Source organism: Halyomorpha halys, unplaced genomic scaffold (genome assembly GCF_000696795.3).
Source record: "Halyomorpha halys isolate HHAL.00 unplaced genomic scaffold, Hhal_1.1 Scaffold316.1, whole genome shotgun sequence".
In the NCBI taxonomy this organism is placed as follows: Eukaryota; Metazoa; Arthropoda; class Insecta; order Hemiptera; family Pentatomidae; genus Halyomorpha; species Halyomorpha halys.
In genome coordinates, this window is record NW_027107962.1 from 548,857 (window position 1) to 555,390 (window position 6,534).

The 6,534-nt window shown below is 32.5% G+C and overlaps 1 protein-coding gene across 2 annotated transcripts in view; it reads right to left on the reverse strand.

The window, feature by feature from the left end:
* Positions 1 to 6,458, reverse strand: part of LOC106681192 (CUE domain-containing protein 2) — an 18,909-nt gene extending 12,451 nt beyond the window's left edge. The window contains exons 1-5 of one of the 2 annotated variants that reach the window (XM_014421393.3): positions 5,287 to 6,458; positions 4,990 to 5,201; positions 4,738 to 4,919; positions 3,726 to 3,902; positions 725 to 847 (exon numbers count right to left, since the gene is read on the reverse strand). In XM_014421393.3, the coding sequence (XP_014276879.1) occupies positions 725 to 847; positions 3,726 to 3,902; positions 4,738 to 4,919; positions 4,990 to 5,201; positions 5,287 to 5,378 (786 nt within the window). In that variant the 5' untranslated portion in view covers positions 5,379 to 6,458. The remainder of the gene's footprint in view (positions 1 to 724; positions 848 to 3,725; positions 3,903 to 4,737; positions 4,920 to 4,989; positions 5,202 to 5,286) is intronic. The other variant, XM_014421392.3, reaches the window with a different exon arrangement.
* Between the last annotated feature and the right edge of the window lie 76 nt (positions 6,459 to 6,534).

Consider the following 6,534-nt stretch of genomic DNA (forward strand, 5'->3'; position numbering starts at 1 on the left):
AAAGGGGAAAGAAAACAAAAAAGAAGTATGAAAACCAACCTGCTTGCTGAAAAGTTGAGCGCCTAATGGTCGCAGTGCAAAGTGGTCAAACTTAGAACTAAAAAAAGCCGTTACAGCAATGACTAAGTGTTATTTATAAAGAAAACGTTACGGGAGGGTGAAAATAAAAAATAGACAAATACACAAATACTAGTTAGTACTTTTATAATGTAGGTTGTTATAAAAATTAATTTATAAGTTCCAGTTTATTTATACATTTTTGTTTTCATTGATATTGTTTCCAACAAATTTTCACATTTACAGTTCAACTGTCAGGTATTTGATATTTAGTGGGGGGAACAAGTCTGGCAAGTGGACCTCCTGGTCCTTTTTGCCTACCTCTGGCGGCTACCTGAGTTGCCGCCGCCTACTAACCAAGGTTGGAGTGTCAATATTCATTTTTCAGGCCTGCCAAAAAATAAATGTTAACTGCCTCAGGTGGGAATCGATTCCACAACGTTCCGGACCAAGCTCACTGGGACTTATGCCCCAATCCGCACGGCCATCACGTCCCTTCAACTGTCAAGTCAATGAATATGTGGAGGGGACTACTTGTAACAACTATATGCTTGGGGATGAACTATAGTTTAACATATAAAATAAATATACACTTAGAATAGTAAACAAGGACTTAAGATATAAGATCTGGATAAATTAAAAAAAATCCAAGGTTAATACTACTTACTGTTTTGGGGGCAACAGGCCTATGTTCCCTAGCATCCTCATCTTTATCAACAAAACTGTATCTTGCAATAATTCGTGATTTAAGTTCCCTGTCGTCGACAGCTGATTTTTGCTGAGCTCCATGCTGAAACAAACATTAATAAAAATTAAAGATCAGAATAGATTAATAAAATCATCAATTGATAAACAATGGGCAAAAAAAAGAGAATATAATCATTTGACTGATGGATAAACAGTATGCTAATATAATAAAGGTAATTTAAAATAATCTGAATAATCGATAAAAGAATGGACCTAGTTCCACCAACATCTTTTGACAAGAAACAGGTTTTCGCATCTCTTTAATGAGCTAAGGAGGGGAGAATCGACTGCTGAGCTTTACCTAAAGCTATAAACAAAACAAAAACCACATAAATGCCACACACAATATTAATAAATGCACTCACTAATAGTTTTGTGGGAACCACAATTATCAATACCTGTTGCTTGAGAGATATAGAAACTACCCAAGGGTTTTTTTTTAACACGCTGAAACATAGATCCATCAACTTACCACTGTCAGAATTGAAACTACTAACACTTTAAATCACTTATATTAAACTTGAAATATAAAAGCAAAAGCTGTGGACCTGATTCGCTGACGTTCCATGAAATTCTAAATCTAACCCATTCCATTTGAGTGTATCAGAATGGTACTAAACTGTTTTGAGACTTTGCTTATAAATGTAAGTGATTTGTGAATATTTTGTTTTTATTGGGCAAATACAATAAAATGAGTTAAATATATACCATGTATACTTAATTTGTTTTTTTATCAAAATAAGACCAACTTGTCACCATTTAAATTGTTAGACATTAGATATTGGCTTAGTTAAAAAATGTACTTACATAAATTTTTAAGTAGTTAAAATTCTCAAATGATTGGCAACCTCATCCTTACTCTTGGACCTCATAATTCATTACCAATTATATTGTAACTCAGTCTTTAGTTTTTAAAGTTCCTCATTCATCATGTGAAAATCTCAGTTAGTTTGGATCCTCCATTTATTATTCACACAAACAGCAATAAAAATTTGATAGAAGACTTTTTCATAAAAAATAAGAAACTGATCATTCTTTGCCTGAGGAGTTATCCACACTTCATAAATTGTTGTAATTGAATATGAGGAGTAAAAAAAAACTGCAAGATAACTCGCAATTAGTGTCACAGGTACAAACTGTGGCAAAACTGAATACCTGATAATCTCCCTAATCCAGTTATTGTAATAAAACAAGTGATGCATTCTAATGGTTATTGTTAATTTTCCAGTTATTAACAAGATCATTTTAGTTGGCGACGAGGTGAACAGAAAGTTTTTTGTTTTTTTTATTAATTTTTAAATCTCAGTTTCAAGTGACTTCCTTAAGTTTTTTTAGAATTACAATTTTTGTTTACAATGAATACTGAGCAATTTAAATTACTTCTGGCAGCAATTCAAGAATCACAAAAATCAATGATTGATAAAATAGCTTCAAAAACTTCAGCCTCCCATAGCAACAGGTACGGGTTCAGTTAATTTTATGAGCATTCCACCTATTTTACGATTTGAGAATTATTATACAATGACAGGTGTTAAAGATAAAACCCAGATTGCACAGCTTCTATGTGTTAGTATTGGATCTATGCATTACAATAAAATGGCAACATTTTTGGGTCCAGAAAAACCAGTAGAGTCTATCACACGATGAACTCATTGATGCATTTAAAAAAATGCTTATTCCAAAAAAACTATTTTCTAAATATTTTTCAAAGAGATAGTGAAAAAATTTCAGAATTTGTTTCAAAACTGCAACAAAATTTGGCGGAATGCATTTTATTATCCCGACTATTAAGCTCTAGGCATGGACAACCTTTGCATTAGATGTGGGCGAACCAATCACAGAATACAAGACTGCAGAGTGGATAAAGAAAAATTTAAATGTAGGTCTTGTTAAAAAATTGGACATTGTGCAAAAGTCTGCATTTCGACTATAATTCGAGAATCGAGAAAGAAAACTGATTTGACCACTACCAACACTCTCGAAGCAATACCTGTATCTCATGTCTTTGTGTGGATTACAAATGCGGAGTAAATGAATGGTTGGTGCCAGATTTTTCTATGATTTTGTATCCTCTCCGGTGTTTGTTGAGAAAAGATAAGTGTTGGTTATGGATGCCAAACTGTGAGGCAGTGTTCTTGAAACTCAATACTGAACTTTGAGGCAATCGTGTTCTTATTCCATTTAACCCAGCATTGCCACTTGTTTTGACGACACATGCAAGCCCAACAGGGATTGCCGCTGTCCTTAGCCACACAATAGAAGGTATGGAAAGGCCAATAGCCGACACATCAAGGTCACTTACAGTTTCTGAGACCAACTATAGCCAGCTTGATCGAGAGGTACTTGCTATAATTTTCGGTGTAGTTCATTTCCATTATTATCTGTATAGAAAACATTTTAAACTCCAAGGAGTCTAGCTCCAAGGTTCAAGAGTACTCCGAGAAGTCCAGATCGAGAGTCCAAGAGTCCAGATGCGATAATCCCCCCAGAACCTGATCCAGATATGGAAGCTAGTGATTTACCTGAGCCAGAACAACACCCTCAACAAGTATGTCGGCCACCTACTCCCTACAAGGATTTTGTGATGAAATGAAGTATAAGGGGGAGAAGTCAGTGATTGGTGTGTAGTATGTAAGGTGTCCAAAAATTCATGAAGTCTTAATATAAGTGGGGGAGAAACTGTGGCAACACTGAGTACCTGATAACCTCCGTAATCCACTTAGTGTAAATACTGTAATAAAATAAGTGTTGCATTCCAATGGTTATTATTAATTTTCCAGTTATTAACAAGATCAGCTTACAAACACAAATGAGTTATCTTGTAGTCGATAGTCAACATATGAAGAATTAGGATAGTTCATTGAATGTTCATTTTATTATTTTAAAATATGAACCAGCTACAAGAGGAAAAAAAAATGAACCTGTATGATTGAAGACTGATTCAAAGCTTGCCCTGTTTCCTGACGATGAAGAACCAGCTGAGCAGCAGTGGCTATATCACCTCCAGCAATAGTCAAACAATGACGCACCTCCATTTCACACAGTCCAGGAAACATTTCTTGCAGCACTTGTATTTGCTCATAATCAGTAGTAATATCCTATATGGATAGGGCATATTCTATAAATAATAGTTCAAAACAAATATAGTGCTTTACAATAGAGGAATTTAATACAAAGTTTTATCATTTAAATCTGTTACAACATCATTTATAACCTAGATGTTAACATCAGTCTATAACATATTAAAGGTTTATTATTCCAATATGCTAATCAGTTGTAGAAACCTCTACATGATCAAATAATCTTATAATATTTTTATATTACAATTTGGGAGAGAGATTCAGATAAATTAAAAACCATACCTATACTATCTTAAAAAAAAATCTACATTATTTAATAGGAAAATGTTTTCTCAATATCTAACTACTCCTACATATAGTTGTTCTATTTCAAATCTGATGTTTAATGTTTTTTTCTCCACCTTCCATAACCACAATTTTTATATAGTTAAACCTTTGATATTCAACATTGAGGAGTGACATCTTGAAGTTAAAACTGAAGAGTAAAGTATCAATAATTAACTATGGAGCCCCCGAGTAATGCTAATTACATGGCTGCATAATTTGTAAAAAAAAATAAACTCATTTATTAAAAACAAAAACTAAACTAAGAACATACAAGACTATCTTTCCATTATAAAAGCAATTTAGAGTTTACAGTAGGAATATTGTAGACAGTTGCATAAATAATAAATCATAAGCTAAAAGATGAAAATGAATCAATGAATCCACTACACTAAATCTTTTATATCACCAACAGGTCATATAAACTATATCACTTGTGTTTTATTTATAAAATACACTGAACTTCTATATAATATAATTTCTAATAATTAATAAGAACTTCTATATAATATAATTTTAACTAACTTACTTCATGAGCATAATATTCCCCACTACTGTCTGAGCTGCAACTCCCATCACTTGCTTCAGAAAGCTGGTGCTTACGATGTGGTCCTTTATCTGTTGTACTACATTCAGAAGAGGAATTATGATTCCTAGATATATTTATTGGAATTAACAGTTCTGACAAATCCCTTTCAATGTATGATTCACCTGTACAAACAAATAAATAAGAACTCATTCACTGAAAAGAAATATAAGAAACCAATTTAGAATAACATACTGTTTTCACAGAGGTTTCTTAGGGTAGCTTCTAGCTCAAACATCCACTGACAGACTTTAGGCAAACTAATAGTACTAAATTCAGGAACGTAAGCTGCCATCATTTCACAAAATCCTTCTGCATCAAATGCATCCTCAACATCCCCAGAACTCTCATCACCAAGTTCTTCAAGAATACTCACAACATAGCTCAGTACTATTTCATCAATAGTACTGGAAGGAAAAATTAGGGACATTATTTATTTGTAAAATTATAATATTAAATCTTCCATCTAAGACTCTATTCAAATGTATTTACCTTATCTGAGCACAAGGTATGTGCTGCATCAGAAATTTAAACAATGATTCTTTTACTATAAGCTCTTTTTCTTCAGCAGAGGCCTTGTTCATGGTTAAATACAAAATCAGAGTTATTAAATAAATTAATACTTCCTAGAGGCGGGCCTAGGAAAAGTGCAGTGAAAATCAATAGGTTCTATTGAAAGTTATATGTATTCTAAAAACTGCACGAAAGATTTAACAATACATCACAAAGATACTTTGATTTAGGACACTAGCGTGGCTGAATCGAGACAAAGACAAAATATTCCACCTATTTAAAATATTTAAAAATCTAAAATCCTAAAATGGCTACTAGCACGGCAAACACAGCGTCCATATCAGGCTTACCGAGACTGTAAACACAGCTGACTTCTTGTCCAGCTGTTGTTACAGCATCAGATGATACCTGAAGCTCCGTGTTAAGCACAGAGGTCTGCCTATTGTAGCTAACGAAAGGGTGTTAATTAATGCTATTTAAAAAGAAAACAATCATAACTTTAGGCCATAATTTAAGGTGTGAATACCTCGAGCTATATTAAACCAATAAATATTATTTAGTCTTTTGCGCCCACTAACACTCAAGTATTTCTCATAACCTGAATTGATTATAAATAAACTATTTACAACTTCGTTCCCAAGATTAACTAGAAGCAAATAAAAAATGTATGCGGTTTTAGGAAGTTACAACCTTTTATACATATATATTTTTAATAATCATCAATAAATGATTTCATTGCTCCTATAAATAATGTAATTCCACAAGAAATATCTTTTTCAACTGAGGCACTCTATGGTAAAACATGGCTACACGTTAGCAATGATAAACTGTTTATTAATTACGTTTTTCCTTTAAGCAGGAATCACTTATGAATTGATACCCAAATTATTCCTCTAAAAAATTTATTTAATCTGCCCTAAAAATCCGTTGATGTACAAAATTTTAATTCACACTAAATGCTGGAGGCCCATTTTTTTCGACAGCGTGTTTCATTTCTCATATATACTTTATAATATGGAAGAAATTTAAAATCCAACTTATTTTTGTGATCAAACATTACATGAGCGTTGAACAATATGCATTGGTTACTGATATAAATTCCTTTTACATATAGAAATTATGAAAAAAAAAAATAGGAACCAAAATATATGTTGATATAGAAAAAAGCTCAGATATGAGGAACTAAATCAATAGTAGAAAACTAAGATATATATGAAAAAATATATA